General features: G+C 46.2%; 3 protein-coding genes across 3 annotated transcripts; all 3 read left to right on the top strand.

Annotated features, from left to right (window-relative positions):
- Nucleotides 1-775: 775 nt before the first annotated feature.
- DFJ58DRAFT_875622 (uncharacterized protein) lies at nt 776-3,077 on the top strand (the record flags this gene model as incomplete). Its single annotated transcript, XM_041394422.1, has 7 exons — nt 776-966; nt 1,037-1,115; nt 1,189-1,333; nt 1,416-1,489; nt 1,541-2,376; nt 2,435-2,790; nt 2,836-3,077. 7 exons carry the CDS (start codon nt 776-778, stop codon nt 3,075-3,077), a joined length of 1,923 nt encoding a protein of 640 aa, XP_041245373.1.
- A 3,119-nt stretch (nt 3,078-6,196) lies between these two features.
- DFJ58DRAFT_715722 (uncharacterized protein) lies at nt 6,197-9,375 on the top strand (the record flags this gene model as incomplete). The annotated part of the gene is made up of 13 exons (XM_041384154.1): nt 6,197-6,379; nt 6,470-6,538; nt 6,652-6,774; nt 6,928-7,107; nt 7,178-7,374; nt 7,511-7,601; nt 7,630-7,647; nt 7,697-7,857; nt 7,917-8,017; nt 8,143-8,246; nt 8,306-8,503; nt 8,690-8,887; nt 8,938-9,375. The coding sequence occupies 13 exons, from the start codon at nt 6,197-6,199 to the stop codon at nt 9,373-9,375; spliced, it is 2,061 nt and encodes a 686-aa protein (XP_041245372.1).
- Nucleotides 9,376-10,714: 1,339 nt separating this feature from the next.
- Nucleotides 10,715-12,598, top strand: DFJ58DRAFT_726356 (uncharacterized protein; the record flags this gene model as incomplete). The annotated part of the gene is made up of 7 exons (XM_041385355.1): nt 10,715-10,750; nt 10,790-10,999; nt 11,065-11,433; nt 11,490-11,544; nt 11,608-11,732; nt 11,791-11,919; nt 11,975-12,598. 7 exons carry the CDS (start codon nt 10,715-10,717, stop codon nt 12,596-12,598), a joined length of 1,548 nt encoding a protein of 515 aa, XP_041245371.1.
- Between the last annotated feature and the right edge of the window lie 4,095 nt (nt 12,599-16,693).

Genomic DNA, 16,693 nt, shown 5'->3' with positions numbered 1-16,693 from the left:
CCAAGGGAGAAAGATATGAGACGAGAGGAAGAAAAGGACCAGGCCAAATATGATAGTAACCAGATACCAGTGAAATGAAATGTGGCGCACCGCTGGTAAGAGGGAGGATAGGCTGCCGAACCAGCAACATATCCACCCTAGAAACAAAAGAGAAACAAAAGATGAAGGTTGCGTTGTTCTCCAAGGGCGAGGACGTGAAGTTAGCGACGAAGACCTTCAGCAGCAAAAATGGATGGGTAATCCCAACCAAATACAATATCATCATTCACCTCACGCATTCCACAGGAGGTGAGTAACCAGAAGGTTAGCGACGAAGACCTTCAGCAGCAAAAATGGACGAACCTGATAGCATTCCAGCTTGCCTCAGGGTAATCCCAACCAAATACAATATCATCATTTGCCTCTGGACTCACACATTCCTGGATACACGCATTCCACAGGAGGCGAGTAACCAACCAAGTGAAATGAAAGATGGAGCCCCATTATGAACTGCATCCATGTTGGTGGTTCTAGTGCCTGAAAACCAGCGTATTAGGATGTGAAACCAGTCACTGTTGGCAACAACTAACCTGCCATGCCTAATTGTATGTTTTGCGGCAAGGTCACGTCTATGCACGAGGGTCTCAAAAGACACATTGTAGGACGGCCTGAATGCCAAAGGGAGTGGACATCAATGATTGAAGATATAGAGGCGGAGGATTTGCACACACCTGATGTAGACTTTGGCCATGAAGACATAGCCCCACACCATGTTTGTGCACACTCAGGTCCTGAAATGGACACCAACCCTACACTCACCAAAATTCGTTGCATTTCAGTCGAAGAACTTGATGATGAGGATGGTACATCACTCAACATTGGCCGCTATATTGAACCCCAGCCAAATGCAGGCTGGGGATTTGGCAAAGGGGAGACCAGATTTGAAAGACGTAGAAGGGAACAACAGCAAGGTGGCGAAGATCCATGGTCTCCCTTTGAGGATGCATAAGTCCTTGGACATGCTGGCCAGATATGTACTGAGTAGAAGACTCACCAGGGAAGAGTGGGGTTTAGCGCAGTGGATTGTCAAAAATCTGGGACAAACACGGACCGACAAATTTCTAAAACTACCCATAGTACGTCAAGAGCCTTGAACAAGAATGGAACTCACCGTATTGATGCTGTTGACAGACACAACACTGCATGAAGCCATCGTTTCACAACAATTGTTCATTCTTGCAAAGAATAGACGAACTTCAACATGGTCCGGGGTGGAGCTGTAAAAAGGTTACTGTCTGTGGTAATCATGAGGATGAGGATGGAGCGTTTTTGGAAGAAGAGGTTGAGCTGTGGAGTCGAGATCCTGTTGAATATGTGAAGGAGCTCATTGGAAACCCTGCTTTCAAGGCGGATATGGCCTACTCACCTGCCCAAAGCATATTCTGACCGTGCAGGCCAACATAGAGTTATTGACGAGATGTGGACAGCAGACTGGTGGGGCAAGAAACAGGTAAGATTAATCTAGAGAAGCATTGAAGGAATTGACTCACCTCGCATGTAGAAAGCATTGCCTGAAGGAGCGACTATAGCTCCGATTATTTTGTCTTCAGACAAAATGATGTTGTCACAGTTCCGAGGCGATAAGTCTGCGTGGCCTGTGTATATGTCTATTGGCAATGTCGCAAAAGCAAAAAGGCATCAGGCTTCTTCACATGTGACTGTACTGATCGGATACATACCTGCGGTCAAGCTGGACTGCTTCACTCATGAAGAACGGTCCCTGGCTGGATACCGTCTCTTCCATCACTGCATGGCCCTCCTACTCCATCCTCTGATTGCCACCGGCAATGATGGCGTCGAGATGGTGTGTGCTGACTCATGGATATGTCGTGTATACCCGATTCCGGCCGCATATGTGGCCGATTTCCCTGAACAGTGTTTGGTGGCCTGTTGTAAGGAAAATCAATGTCTGAAGTGTCTTGTGGCAGCAGAGGAGCGAGGGGATGTGCTGGACTCAGTTATGCGTGATACTGAGACCACGATGGATGTCTTGCAAAGGCGTAAGATCAGTCAGCATCCGCCTGAATTCGAGGAAATGGGACTACATAGCATTTACAAGCCTTTCTGGGCCAAAATGCCTCATGCCGACATCTTCCTAGTGTTCACTCCAGATCTTTTGCACCAAGTTCATAAAAGTGTGTTCAAGGACCACCTTGTGAGGTGGTGTCAGCAAATAATCGGGGAGGAAGAGATGGACGCACGTTTCAAGGCAATGCCAAATTACCCAGGGCTCCGGCACTTCAAGAAAAGAATATCGACTGTGAAGCAATGGACCGGAAGTGAACATAAAGAAATGCAGCGAGTCTTTGTAGGCTTACTCACTGGAGCAGTGCCTAGGTGTGTGTATTTCGAGTCTCGAACATGGTATATGTGGCTGATATCATATGCCGGGTAGTCGGGTCTTGGTAGTTACTCGTTTGATTCTGGACTTCGTGTATTATGCGCAACTGCGAATTCACACGGTGGATTCGCTCGAAGCCCTACAAACAGCACTATCAGTATTTCACGCTAACAAGGAGGTCCTCAAGGAACTGTCTATTCATGAACATTTCAACATCCCCAAACTGCACCAACTCTCTCATTACGTCCAGTCAATCACATTGTTTGGTGCAGCTGATGGTTTCAACACAGAACTTCCTGAGCGCTTGCATATAGACTTTGCAAAGGACGTTTACCGTGCCAGCAATAAACGTGATTATGAGGAACAAATGGTCTTGTGGCTTCAACACCAGGAAGCCGTCTTCTTGCAGGGTACATATCTGGATTGGCTGGAACATGTGCCTCTCTCAGCTGCAGGCCGGACCAAGCATGTTTCAAACACGTACGACTCCACATATGCCGAACGATCGCAATTGACGCATGTCCTTGCAAAGGCTCCAGCGCATCCACATCAATCGGTTCAAGACATTGTAACATCACATGGTGCTACCGATTTTTTCACAGCTCTCCAGTCTTTCATACACAAGAATCTCCCTGGCTGTACTGTCGTACCAGGGGTGCAGGACCATTTGACATTTACCGGCAAGTGGTCATTGTGACGCCACCTGACCTCCGAGTTAGTGACATACCAATGTGGAGGCGCTTAGAGCAACACCTGAGATATTGTCATCAGGCCATAAGCCTGGTTGTCCAGCTCGGTTTGAAATGGGGTTGATATCTGACAGACCTCATCCTGCATGTTTGCGGACTCTGGATGGTAAGTTTTTGGGAGTTATCTGAAGGGCGATGTTTGATAGTAACTGTTGCAGGTCTGAGAGTGGCTCAAGTGTGTGCTATATTCTCCCTCCCTCGTCAGTTTGGCACATACACCAGAGCCCTTGCATACATCAAGTGGTTCACACCTTTCAGGGCACCAGACCCTTCTTCTGGAATGCGACAAGTGTCACATTCGACCCGCCATTGTTGCCGCAATGCTGTGGTTATTCATGTCAATGAAATTGTTAGGCCTTGTCATCTTATACCGAAGATGGGTCTGTCAGTTGAGCCGAGGTTGAGAAGTGGTAATGCATATGAGGCCGCAAATTATTTTTATTTGAACGAGTCCATCGATGGCGAGATGTTTTGCGCATCAGTGGCCACTAATTAAATTGCAGAATGCTACTGCGCTATGAAGCCACCTGTAGCCACCTGTAGCGGACATGGTAGCTCCTGTAGCTACCTGTAGCACACTGTTTGGCTTTGTGACTACTGTAGTAGTATGTAGCAGAGCTTGAGGCTACATGGCGCTATGGTGGCTATATAGCTCTATATAGCTGTCACCGGGGCTACGATGATCTAGGCTTTTTGCTGATGCTGGCGCCCCACCGACCCACACAACCTGTCAGCATCAACCATTTTTGCCATGATCATGCTCTGAATGTCTTCCTGACACTGCAATCAATGACGTGTTCTTACTACTCAGAATTCAACAGGCCAGGAGTGATACGAGAATTCTTGTGCAATGAGTGTCACTCGAGACCCATTCTCCAAGGACGCTGCCGCCGTGAAGCCTGACGTATGACTGGCATGTAACACCATGTTGATTAAGGTAGAAAGTATTTTGACAATAGCACTGGTGCTAGTAGAACACTCTGCGTCACGAATGCCATCAACTGGGGTTTCAGCTTGCATGAGTGGGACTGAACCGGCTTCGACTGTTTGCCATGACGTTGTCCTAGGCAATCCTGTATTGCCCAATTTCTTTGTCAAAGCATGTGGATATGTTAGTTAGGTCAGTGATCCCGGACAGTCCTTCCAGTCTGTTGGAGAGGAATACATGTAGCTGCTTATTCATTCTGCATGGAGACTAGTTGAGGTGTGCAGTGAGACAGAACAAGAGATTTACACACCGGACGAACAGCTCAGTCTGTTTGATGGCAAAGTTTCTCCGGGTATGTGGATCCAATTGGTGATACTTGAGAGGGCGTCTGCTTCAGGCTTTGTTAACACTGGCGACTTGGGTTGTGTTTCCCATGTGTTTACACAGGCATCACAGCTCAACACCCCAGTATCAGAATGACACAAGCACCTAATAATGTTTCAGCATGAGAAGGCAGAGTCGTATCAACTGCTTAATGCTATGAGAGTGGTGCTTGAGCATGCAAAGACAGAGAAAGGGAACCGCCGAAGAAGGACATACTGGCAGAACTACTAAGTAGAGATGGTGGACTGTGTGTCAGCGTCAAAATGATGTGGTATGTGCATCGCTAGTGCTGGTAAGTTTGGTTGGTTTCCTTGTGTGCTACCAATAAACCACCCAACTCACCAATGCCAGAACAACAGCCTGAGACGTGCGAGACTACTTGGATAGATTGTGAGCATGGATTTTAACTGTGAAGTGGCATGTGCTTATGGGCAATAGATGATAGATAACCATCGGTACGGAAAGTAGCATCACTGGAACAAAACTCATTGGGGTTATGACAACAGGGTGTTGTATGATGCCAAACTCCCATCACACAAGTATTGCGCTCAAGGGCCACCACATAGGAACACCCTGACCACACTCATAGTCAGCATGGTGTGCTCGCAAAATCTCGAATTCATCCAACCTTGGACGCGATAACCGACATGGTGCCAGGATAGGAATGATAACATAGCAACGAGGAAACAAAAGTTTGCATTGGTATGTTTGAGGTCTAATAGTGATCTGGACAACTGGTGATGAATCACGAACACCTCAATGCAAACGAAATGTTCAGAGTCGTGAGGAGGAAAATCGACTCAATGTACTTATCTTACTCTGCGAATTAGGCTCCCAGCCATTGATACCGTGTTTAGAAACTGGGAACCAAAGTCTCATGAGCATGTCGGAAAATTCCTTAGGTACCTTGCAATGATTCCAAATTGAGACATCATTTAGCCGTATTGCATCCACAATGCACGATCCTTCCAAGGAACCATGGTATATTCTTAGATCATTCCAAGGAAGGCAACATTATTTTGGTAACTTGCAAGGGTACATTTGCGCCTTCCAAGCGTTCAGTTATGTCAGCAACTGATTGCAATCTCATTCCAATTATACCTTGAATGATTTTTGATGTTGCATATCTGAATCCACTCCAACACTTCATTCTGTTTATATTATACAATACTCATATGCCTGCACTCAGAAACAATGCCACAGGTCCAGGGCATAAATACACGCAAACTTCTGCATCTACCATCAAGGTCCAATGTCAATATTGTAATGAGGCTTACACGACCAGAGGCATCAAGTTGCACGAGAAAAGCTGCCTTTGACGGAAGGAAAAGAGGAAAGAGGACAGAGAATTTGCATGGGCTGCAGTACACTCAATACTGAACGAAGGAGAACACAGTTCATTGTCATTTTACATTTTGATCTCCTCTGAATCAATCACTAATAATCATCGAAATTTTTCGCATCAGAACATCATCGCAACAAGAAATATCACCCAACTGGCGCATCCGCTCAAGCCCCTGTGCTTGTGGACTCATCAGGAGGCGCAGCTGCAACGGAATCTGTTCCTACTACTGTACTTGACTCAGACGTGTATGATCATGATGTCAGTGGCCACGATTATCCTGCTGCAGGGCTGGAAGGGGGTCTCGATGACACGCAGAGCATTGAGGCTGAGGCATGACAACATATGTGTTTGTATTTTGACCCGAGTCACATAACTAATATCATTCATTAGGTTCCAACTCTGATACAAGCATGGCTAGCGCCTCTGCAGGGGCAGCACCTCCTCCAGGTCTCATTCCAGTTTACGCCACTACAGCAACGACATCAGCCTGTTCCGACACATTTAAGACAGAATTCCATCCCCACAGTGGTCGCCCTGAAACTGTCGAGACGTTTTCTGCTTACGGGGGCGGATCGGCAACACGTTCACCCATTGTTGATGATACACCTTGGCACCCTTTTACTTGTTGTGCGGACTTCGAGTTCGCTGAGCTCACTCACAAAGCCGCGCTGAATAAGGACTAGACTAATGAGCTGTTGAAGTTCATCTGGCGAGTTGCAGATGGACACACAAAGTTTTCGTTCAAAACACACGTAGATGTTATGACCGCGTGGGCTAGGTCGTCTACCCAGTTGACACCAGTAAGAGCAGTGTGACTTTATTTTACCTTTGCAACAAGTGCACATGACCGTGTTTAATTATACAGTTCCAAAAACACATTATACCTGTTGAGTACAAGAAGGAGGTGATCGAGTATGAATTTTATTCGCGGCCTTTGTGGGACTGGACAATGGACCTATTAGCCAATCCATTGTTGGCTCCGCACTTTGTCTGGGATGCTCAGTGGCTTTATAAGCACGATGGGACTCGCTTTGAGCACTTCTTCCACGAGCCATGAACGGGAGACTGCTGGTGGAATCTCCAAGTCTGCCCATTTTTTTTATATACTACGTGACTAACTAATAAATTTCAATTCATTTAGTCATCATTACCTGAGAATGGAGCGCCGTTTGCGTTCATACTATATGCCGACAAAACTCATCTCTCGTCGGCTGGTACTGTCAAAGCATACCCGGTAATCACCCGTTGCGGGAATCTACCAGTTGATATCAGAAATGTTGATGGTACCGGAGGAGGGCGCATGGTAGGGTGGTTACCAATTGTAAGTCCTCCCATTGTCATATGACTCACACTTGACTGGAAGAATTGATGGTCTTTGCCCCTTGTTACAGGTTCCCGAGGACTCAGACGAAGACAGCAAACTTTCCTATACAAATCTGAAGCGTGTTGTATGGCACGAATCATTTTCAATCCTACTCGTAACTATCATACTCTTATCTGCAACTGGCTTCGCACATGAGTGCTACGACGGAACTCAACGCTTGCTATTTCCCTTGATTCTAATCCTATCAGCCGATTATGAAGAGCAGTGAGTGTCCATGTTTTTTATCATTGACACGTCATTTCTAATACAAATTATTTATATTATTATAATATTAGGTGTGTGATGGCGCTAATACGGGCCTCAAATCTGGCTGTCTTTGCCCCGTTTGCCTGGTCCCAAGAGAAGCGCTCACCAACCATTCAACAACTTACCCGAAGCGCACCGTTGAAGATGCACAAAATCGGGTCGCATTGTGGTCCAGAGACCATGTTGTGGGCGAGGCAGAACTGAAAAAAACAGAGCTTGAGGCCTATCAAGGTGCATGATTGATGTGTCTTTCTCACTTACATGATCTCACAACCATCAGAATGCATTTTGGAAGGTTAGGCTGTTGGACCCGCACGATGCGCTCTCGCAAGATCTGCTACATGTTTACCATAAGGGAAAGTTTGGTGATCACTTATTCGATGAGTGCAAGAAACACCTCAAGGCACTGGGACGTGTTGCCGAGAAGATGGTTGATGAACAGTAAGTCCCTTCCCAGTCGTTACTCTATTATCAGTGTCTCATATGTCATTAATTTTAAGGTTTGATGTGTTTCTGCGATGGCGAAACCTCAATCATTTTGACTGTGTTACCAACATCTATTTTACTGACAGCAACAAGTTCCAGGATATATCTAAGGTACGTTCTCATGTGCTATATTTAAAACTACTCATTTCTCATGGTTTTGATAGCAAATCGTGTATGCGGCACAGAACGTGCTCACATGGGCGGAAGATGAAGCTGGCTATGCACTTTTAAAGTGAATAGTGAGCTATCTTCACATTGATATGTATGTATCTCTTGATGTTCATACTGAAAGTACTCTTGCAGCTGGAGAGGCGGAGATCCTCATGTTTCAGGAACTGTTAGATGTAAGTCGTGTCCAAATCGTTTGTGCCCATCACCATGACTCAACACTACTATCACACAGGAATACATTGAGGCCCTTGGCGATGATGCAACAAAAAATTGGAATTTCCCCAAGGCTCATGCCTCAAAGCATGTATTTACTGACATTAGGGAGAAAGGAGCAGCTCAAAACTTCAGCACCAGACCGAATGAGAAGCAACATGGACCGATTAAATGTGCATACAAATTGCAAACAAACGGGAAGGATATCGCAAATCAGGTACTACTTTATTAGATCATGCTTTCTGACTCATTGTTCATCCTTTGCGTATTACTAGATATTTCGACTAGATCATATGACATTTTCTCGGGGCTCATCCGGAGCCGCATCGGCTACCTTGACGAAGAGCAACGTAAGGTCATGCTCTCAGAGCAAGAACTTGAGGAAGAAGACCTAGATGATCAGCCTTTTGGTGGACATATTTACCTTGGCGCTCCACAACGCTCACTAACCCTTTTGCAACTCAATGAAGAAAACACCTCCAACCCTGCCTTTGCGCAGTTCTGCAAGAAACTTTCATTGTTCCTCAACAATGTTCTACCTGCCCACAACATACCACTTCCTGACGGAAAAATGTGGCTAAGACTTTCAGCACAAGATACAGTCAGTAACATTCGTTTCACTGATAACTTCCTCTTCTTAAACAATCGCAGGTCCAGGAGCATTGGTTCCTCAAGGTCAATTATGAGTCTGTCGTGGATTGGAAGCTCGCTACAGACTATTTGTGGTGTAACCCGAGCTTTCATGGCCATGAGCGACACAACTGCGCCCTGATTTGCACCAACGACAAGGACGGCAATGACAATAATATTTTTGTTCGCATCTTGTTTATGTTCAAGCACACAGTTGGCAGCAAGGTTTTAGATCTTGCTTTAGTTCAAACTATGGATGCGCGAATGGGTCCACAACGTATTATCGATCGACATTTGCGACTGACTCACCTTCGTGTGCGACCCCTGGCTTCGTCAGAATTCATCACGCTTCACTCTATCATTCGTGGTGTATTAATTGTTCCGGACTTTGCTGTTCCCGGAGATCATTTCCTTGTTGATTATGTAGACACTGACATATTTCTTCGTTCTCAGAGATGACTCTTTTAACCCATCCCTCACTGGACTGAACTCTACCATAGATATTACTGTGCTTTCCATATTGCAGACACTGTACATACAATCCTGGCAGGCTGCTTAGACCCCTATTGTACAATACTTCTCTCTTGGACCTCTGCCTTCCTGCAATTCCGCCAGTTGTATTTTTTTTCAAGTGCACCCTTGTCTACTACCTCTCTGGAGTTCTGCTTACCTTAGACTCTTGATGCCCAACCACAACATCGCAAATGGAGCCAACCTCACCAAGGCTTGACGACCCTACCACTTCAACACTTACTCCCAAACACGTTTACGATGTGTCCCAGGATCCCTACGTCCAAGCCCACTGCTTTCTCAACTGTTATGGCAGCATGGACGCTATGTTTTGGGCTTTAGGGAGAGGGAAGATTATGACTAACAAAATCATCGACGTTCGTCGCTTATTTCTCTTGCTGTGTCCCAGTGCTTCATGGAGCCTAACTGATTATATGCACTCCCTTTTTCCAGATCCCAATCAGTAGTGGCGCATATGTATCCAGATATCTTATCCAAGTCGCCATACACCATTATGTTAGGTCTGCAAACTATTTTATAAAGACCAGATGCCGATTTCGCTCATCATTTGCCACTTACTGTTGACAAATTATAGGGAATTGCAAGCATTCATCGAAGGAAAACAGACCAAGCAGACCACTCAGGTCCTGACTGCTGTCAACGCTGTACAATCTAGGGCCTTTTTGCTGGTATACAGACCTTGGGTGGAGGTTTAGAACTGTGGTGCGGTTACTTCCAGCAAGCTCAACATTTCTGGGACAAGGTATGTTTGTGCGCTGGACCTCTGCGCAGTTCCAGCAATTCAGGTGTTTTTAAAGGCAGTTCTGTCATGCTCGTCCACTGAAATAACTCGGTGGCAACCGTAATTTATTTGGGCACACTCACAGCACCCTCGTACAGGACCCACTTGTCTATGAGCCAGAACACTCATTCACCCTCGCAACAAGGCCCGACTCCTCACCATGTTCGGGTGTTTCAGAATATCATTAATAATAGGTTTGTCATGATAATAATGACATTGACAAGTCACTGACATGTGTACTCATCATGGTTTCTTATGACGCTGCCCTCTCTTGGCAGGGTACAATTGTGCACTGGAAATTACCACATTGACACCACACGTGGGTCATTACACATTACAAGTTGTACTTGGACATTTTTGGAGCGTAACAGGTGTGTATTTTACTTTTGGGTTGCTGATTTGTGTGTAATCGCTACTCGTGCTACAGGTTTAGTATGTAATTGTGCGTGGTGTTGCCCTCGGGTCCCCAAAACGTTCTGAATTGCAATGCTCGCCTATCAGCGCAAGACCCAGTCTAAGACCGTGAGTTTTGCATATAAACTCGCAGTGATACTAATACAGATTCCTCCAGCTCCACTCAATTTCGAGTCACCAGTCCTCTCACCTTTGCGCATCATGCCACAGCATCAAGATCTACCAGAGTCCAATGCCAAATTTGACTCTGAGTCCTCATCAGAGTCCGACTCAGATGACTCAGACGAAGAACTTGTACACGTCTGCACCGCAATCACACCTGCACCCGTAGATGCAACACCTCAGGAGCTCCGTCAGGTAAGCTATTCCATTCCTATTGAGTTTGATAATACAGTTTTAATCAGTTGGTTCACAATTACTAGGCTCTCGAGGTCACTCAGAAGTTGCTACTCAACCTGCGTGGTAGATACCGGGAGACTATGAAGAGGAATGCGCTCCTCGAGGCGGCAACATCCAAAGGTCGCAAGCAACACAATCTCACCCCAAACGATCTTGCGATGGCAGCCAAGGAAGATACCATCCGGGTTCTTGGGAGGAAATACTCTATCACTCACTGCCTTTGGATTAACCTCGAGATTTTACCACTGCGTACTTGTCCGGACATTGATCTTAACAGCAAGGAGCGCTGGATAAGTGGGGTTTCGATGGAGGATGGTGTGAAGGCTGAACTCTTCCAGTTCATTCCTGCAGAAGAGCGTGAATTGATGAATTATCAAAGCTTCGGCTCACAGGTATGTCACGCCTGTCCTGTCAATGTATTCTCGTGTTCTGATCCAAATGTTGTTAGTTCGGGATGGGTGTCAGTAATGCTCGTTCCGAAATGGCTTCAGACGTCAAGGCATGTGCTGGCGCCATCTTCAGTCTGAACGCCAATATATTCATATGTGGCTATAAATGACATGAAGACCCTGGATGTCGTGCACTTTTATTGAGTCCCCACGGTGACTATACAAAGTTTGCACCGGTGCTGTTTCCTACACCCGAAAAGCCAGTACCAAACGAGATGCTCAAATCAGCAAAGCTGGTGCAAGTACGTTCCTCTTTTTTGTTGTCGTGCAGGCCAATAAACCCTGTATGATGTATAACAGGTGTTGAAAGTATCACTCTTCGGAAAATCGTCATTGGCTGCCACAGGCGCAGCATCTTCTAGGATGAAAGCCAAAATCTGGAAATTACGGGCCACAACACCAGGTATGATTGCTGCTGCTGCTGTCGTTGTAAGTCTATTTTGAGCTATTGTTATGGCTATGACTCATTATTCTCAATTATCAGGCAATCTTCCTACTTTTGGGTGATGCAGAACTGACTGAGATTGGGGAGACCACTAAGATACCATACCGCGAATACCATAACTTCTTCCGTCAACGCCTACTGACTGGAGGCTCCTGGGCGCGCCAGGTTATCTTATTCTTCAATGATGCTCTCTTCTCGACTTCATCCTCTGTCCCTCCTTCTGCCCATGATGATGGACCAGGCCACATGTATGAAGAAGAGTTTGAGCGTGCCATGGAACAGGAGCTTGAAGGACCGGTCTTCAACCCAAATCATTTGAATGTTGTCGGTTCGTCATTGCGCAATTCACCACTCTCAGACTCCGAAGATGAGGCTCGTCCTCCTGCACCTCTGAACCATCCTCCCGCACCTCCCGCACCTCCCGCACCTCCCACACCTCTGAACCATCCTCCCGCACCTCTGAATCATCCTCCCGCAGCTCTGACTGTCAATGCAATGGCAGCTCCCACTATTGTAGCTCCACCTGTTCCAGCTCCTTCAGAGTCTATATCTTCCACAATGGGGGACCTTGATTTGGGGCATCAAGATGGCCATGTTGGAGTTGAACATTTAGGTCCTGTGAAAGCTGATACTGCATGCCCCAAACCAAAACCAAAGCCCTGACGCAAAGCCAAGACAGCTGATAATCTTGTCATAGGTGAAGGTTTTACTGTGGATTCTACTTGTTTGGGTGTTGGGAGCAATAACGCTCAGACTACATGGAGGTCTGGCCGAAAGGCCAAATAGCTTGTGCCCATCTGACAGACATTCCACCTACATTTTTTCAATATGCGGCATTTCTTGATTTGCGTCCTTATTACTTTTTCAATGGCATTTCTGTCATGCTCGCACCAGCGGCTGGGCCTTAAAGATTTGAGGCTTGGTTGCCAATGCTGACAACTTTTAAATTCTACCCACCTTTCAATACATATTAGTATCTCTGTCACACTCGTCCACCAGCAGCCAGACCTTAATTAGATTTGAGGCTTGCCAGTGGTTGCCAATGCTGGCAACTATCAGTTCTTAGACTTTTGTTTGTCACTCTCGGACTCTACTTGGTTAACGTGTTGTCCTCTTACTTAAGGGTCTTATGTACGCCGCTTATATAGTGACAACACAACTATATAGAATAAGACTTATTGCCAGTCCTTAAGTACACGGTCTACAACTTTTCTAGTTTTCGTGGTAGATAATGTGTGAGTTCTTGGGAGGATTTATTTCAATATACCTTCTTTCCTTGTTCCTTGCTTAGTTTAAAACAATTTGATTCTGTATACTGAGTCTACGGTATGATTTGTGTCTGAGAGTTAGCATGCTCGTACACATATTGCAGTAACATATCTCCGTATTATACGAGTGAACGGACGTGCATAATATCCCATATGATACGGGCCAGTGGACCATGGGCCGAAGGTAGATATATCCTCGACTGTGACGGATGGGCCGGGAGTGTTATTATTCCCGATGGAGACGGGTTGGCCCAGGTGGGGAATATGTAAAGTAGATGGGTGGGCCGATGGACATGAATTTTCAATAGACGGATTGGCCGAGGTAGTTGGATATTATGTAGATGGGTGTACCAAGGTAGATATGTATCAAATAGCTGGGTATATCAAGGGTGCTTGTTATCACATAGACAGGTGGGCCCAGATATATATCATATTAGACGGGTGGGCCGACGAATTAATATTATTTTGTAGACAGGTGGGCCGACGTATTGGTATTATTTTGTAGACGAGTGGGCCGAGGGAGCGGTGAAAGATTTATTATATACGGGTGGGCCAATGGTAGACATATATTGCATAGACGGGTAGGCCGATGTAGGGGTATATAATATAAACGGTGGGCCCAGGAGAATGATAATTGTAGACATGATGGAGCTCAGCTAGTTGTATATCATGGAGGTAATAATTCAAAGTCATCTAATGATGTAGTATGGCATGGAGCCTTGCAAAGGGGTGAAGTGGAAACTCGAGCGAAGTGTACCGAGTTCCGAGACCCGGGTCTCGACCAATGAATATGTGATGTCCAGCACACTTCCGATCGTCTGGTATTTCATTGAGCAATATATGATAATAGATCTTTGAAAGCCAACATCATCCAAGCCTACCAAATGCCAAATGCCAAGTTCCAACTACCGAAAATCAAGTGAAGTGTACCAATATCCGAGCCCTGACTATCAAATCCCGACAATCGACCATTGAGTCCCGACTACCGAGTCTTGAAACCCGAGTCCCAAAGCCCGAGATTTGAGTCCTGAAACCCAATGCCCGACCATTGAATCCCAACAATCGAGTATCAAGTCCCGACCAACGAGTCCCAAATATTGAGTCCCGACCATCGAGACCCAACACCCGACACCCGACACCCGACACCCGACACCCAACACCCGACAACCGACAACCGACACCTGACACCCGAGATTCAAGACTCAAGTTCCGACTATGGAGTCCCGGATATCAAAAATCAAGTGAAGTGTACTGAGATCCGAGTCCAACCTGAAGGATTCCTTAGGCTGGACTTCCAAACCTTTGGATTTGTCCTTCCATCTCTATCCAAGCTTAAGGATTGATTCCTTAAGCTGGACCTTTGCCTTTCTGGCACTTCCTGTCTTTCCAAGACTTATGTCTACTTCCTGTTATCTCCGACTCCACCTAAGTGTAGCCTACCTCTGTTTGCTTCTACTCCAGACCTTGTCCATGGTGGCCTTTATTCTCCTGTCCTATAATCCTGTCCACTCCTGCTGACCTCCAGACCTTTGGATCTCCGGACCTTTGGATCTCCGGACATCTTACCCTTCGGATATCAAAACCTTCAGACATTGTAACCTTTGGACATCATAACCTTCAGACATCATAACCTTTGGACATCTTAACCTTTGGACATCTGAACATTCAGATGGCGCAACCTTCAGACATCCTGTCCTCTGGACCACTCCTCCTATCTGATCCTGCTTTGGACTCTGTCCCTTGCAGTCTCTCCTCCATGTGCTTCCATCTAGGAAGCTTACCTTCAGAAGTCTTATCTTCGGACCCTATGCAGCAGGTGAAACTCCTCCAGAGTTTCCTGTACTTCTCTAGAAGTTTCTATACTCCTCCGGAAGGTTCCTGTGCTCATCCAGAAGTCCTCCAGCACTCCATCAGAGTAGCCAGTCTCTGGAAGTCCTTCGGACTTCATTGGATTTCATCTGGACTTCATTCTGAAATTAAGGGTATGTACTTGGGAAAGGTGCAAAATAAAATATACTGACTACCAAGTGCTGAGCACTAAGTGTCGAGTTCCAAGTTCCGAGTTCCGAGTTCCGAGTTCCGAGTTCCGAGTGCCAAGTGCCCCGATGCTTTCGGGTATTAACACCCAGATAGCCCTCGCTCTCAGGGGCCCGTCAGAATTTAGATCATCTCAAACGGATGTGATTTGAGTGAGATATGAGCAAAATACTATATACCGGGTGAATTTTGGCATCAGAAGTTCGATGCTTTTGGGCATTGACATGAAGATAGCCCTCAATCTCAGGGGTGTGGGAGAATTCAGATTGTCTGAAATGGATATAATTTGAGTGAGATATATGCAAAATACAATATATTGACTACTGAGTGCTGAGTACCAAGTGCCGAGTGCCAAGTGCAGAGTGCCCCGATGCTTTCAGGCATTAACACCCAGATAGCCCATGCTCTCAGGGGCCCATCAGAATTTAGATCATCTCAAACAGATATGATTTAATGTGTCCCAAGTGCTGAGTGCCGAGTCCCAAGTGCTGAGTGCCGAGTGCTGAGTTCTGAGTTCCAAGTTCCAAGTTCCGAGTTCCGAGTTCCGAGTTCCGAGTTCCGAGTTCCGAGTTCCGAGTTCCGAGTGCCGAGTGCCCCAATGCTTTCGGGTATTAACACCCAGATAGCCCTCGCTCTCAGGGGCCCATCAGAATTTAGATCATCTCAAACAAATGTGATTTGAGTGAGATATGAGCAAAATACTACATATCGGGTGAATTTCAGCATTGGAAGTTTGATGCTTTCGATGTTTTTGATGTCGGGTCTCGATGCTTTCGGGCAGTAACATGTAGATAGCCCTCGATCTCAGGGGTGTGGCAAAATTTAGATTGTCTGAAACAGATATAATTTGAGTGAGATATATGCAAAATACCACACACTGACTACCGAGTGCTGAGTGCCAAGTGCCAAGTGCCAAGTGCCGAGAACCAAGTTCCGAGTGCCGAGTGCCGAGTGCCGAGTGCTGAGTGCCCTGATGCGTTCAGGCATTCAATCACTGTCAGGAGGTGTTCCCTCATCCACCTCAGTGCCTTCAGTGTTGCAATCAAGCTTTCTGCTGTGTGCTGAGTGCCGAGTGCCGAGTTCCGAGTTCCGAGTGCCCTGATGCTTTCGGGTATTAACACCCAGATAGCCCTCGCTCTCAGGGACCCGTCAGAATTGAGATCATCTCAAACGGATGTGATTTGAGTAAGATATGAACAGAATACTATATGCCGGGTGAATGTTGGCATCAGAAGTTCGATGCTTTCGATGTTATTGATGTCGGGTCTTGATGCTTTCAGGCATGAACATGTAGATAGCCCTCAATCTCAGGGGTGTGGCAGAATTCACATTGTCTGAAACAGATATAATTTGAGTGAGATATTTGCACCATACTATGTATATACTGACTACCGAGTGCTGAGTGCTGAGTTTTGAGTTCCGAGTTCCGAGTGCCAAGTGCCGAGTTCCGAGT

The sequence above is a fragment of the Suillus subalutaceus genome, assembly GCF_016647625.1.
Source record: "Suillus subalutaceus strain FC151 chromosome Unknown DFJ58scaffold_35, whole genome shotgun sequence".
NCBI classification, from domain to species: domain Eukaryota; kingdom Fungi; phylum Basidiomycota; class Agaricomycetes; order Boletales; family Suillaceae; genus Suillus; species Suillus subalutaceus.
This window is presented reverse-complemented; position numbering and strand designations above follow the sequence as displayed.